This window comes from Coptis chinensis, chromosome 2 (assembly GCF_015680905.1).
Source record: "Coptis chinensis isolate HL-2020 chromosome 2, ASM1568090v1, whole genome shotgun sequence".
Classification (NCBI taxonomy): domain Eukaryota; kingdom Viridiplantae; phylum Streptophyta; class Magnoliopsida; order Ranunculales; family Ranunculaceae; genus Coptis; species Coptis chinensis.
The window spans coordinates 37,565,770-37,567,153 of NC_141457.1; the positions used below are offsets into that span (position 1 = coordinate 37,565,770).

The window sequence follows — 1,384 nt, forward strand, 5'->3', positions numbered from 1 at the left end:
AATCACCGAACTCCTTAGCAACCAACCATTGCTCCTTTATCTCATCAAAGTGGCATATTTCTGCACATAATTGACTTTGAAGCCTGAAACGCATAAAAACACGTAATAAGTATTAACTCTTAATTATTACTCACATAATTGGTCTAAAAGTATGACTGTTACAGGGTTAAAACTACAGTTTTGGGCTCTTATCACTACTAATGAAACTTTGTTTTCAAATATTCTGTTGTTCCTTTCCCACCAAATCCAATAATGGTATCCTGTAAACAGTAATCAAAATGCATCTTGTTTCCCTCCTTTACCTTCACTCACCTTGATAACCCACTGTATTTCTTCATTCCACGTTGCTGATCTTCTTCTTGAGTATCCCACTCTCATTATCAGTTCTTCCAATACATACTGAGCATAAGTACATTCGAAGAACAAGTGGTCTTCTGTCTCTATTTCTCTCCAACAGAGCACGCAGGTATCATCCTGTATCGTCTTCCATTCTCTCAACTTATGCAAAGTTTTCATTCCTTTTTTGAGTGACATCCATGTTATAAAAGAATGCCTGGGTATTAGGTTTGTAAACCACACAATGCTATACCAACTTACTGGAACTTTCGTACCTCTGACACTGTCATATGTGTCCTTCATAGTGTAGCTTCCTTGCTGAGACTGAGCCCACACTATTTTGTCTTCCTTTCCTGTGATCTTTACTTCATCTAACAGATCTGTTATTATTCCAGGTAAACGAATATGGCTTGACACCCTCCATCTCCCATTCTCTATTATAGACGATACTATAGCATTCATGTTACATGTGGATTTATATCGTAGCTCCTGTGGGAAGTATTCCTAAAGAATTCCTGCTGGGTGCCAAGGATCTTGCCACATACTTGTGTTGTTTCCATCCCCTATTAGGTGCATAGCAAAGAAAGTTGCATCCTTTCTAAGCTTCAAAATATTTCGCCATGCCCAGGAGCAATCACTTGGTATCGTGATTTGCCAGAAGTTTCTCCCCTTGATGAGGTTCCTCTGTAACATATTTCCTCCTATCCTATCAGTGCATGTGATAGAGAACAATCTGTACCATTCCAAAGGAAGTTCCTGCATATTTTGTTCATCTCTTCTATTATTTTTTGCGGGATAATAAACAATGACATCCAATATACACTCAAACTGTTAAGAACTGATTTTATGAGCTGAACTCTTCCTGCATAAGAGAGAAAACATCCCTTCCAACTCTGCACCCTATTTGCGAGCTTTGTTATCATAGGACCACAATCCACAGATGTTAGCTTTGTAGTTATCAGTGGCAGCCCTAGGTACTTAACTGGTAGTGTGCCTTCTTGAAACTCTAGTATTGCCTGAACCTCTGTTATCATATTTGACTCCATTC

The 1,384-nt window shown here is 38.7% G+C and overlaps 1 protein-coding gene across 1 annotated transcript; it reads right to left on the minus strand.

The window, feature by feature from the left end:
• Window positions 1–273: 273 nt before the first annotated feature.
• Window positions 274–798, minus strand: LOC147515944 (uncharacterized). Its single transcript, XM_086593107.1, has one exon. The coding sequence runs from the start codon at window positions 796–798 to the stop codon at window positions 274–276; it is 525 nt and encodes a 174-aa protein (XP_086449233.1).
• Window positions 799–1,384: the final 586 nt, after the last annotated feature.

Excerpts from the sequence above, each read along its gene's own strand:
- LOC147515944 (XM_086593107.1), bottom strand. The coding sequence starts at position 798 with ATGAATGCTATAGTATCGTCTATAATAGAGAATGGGAGATGGAGGGTG.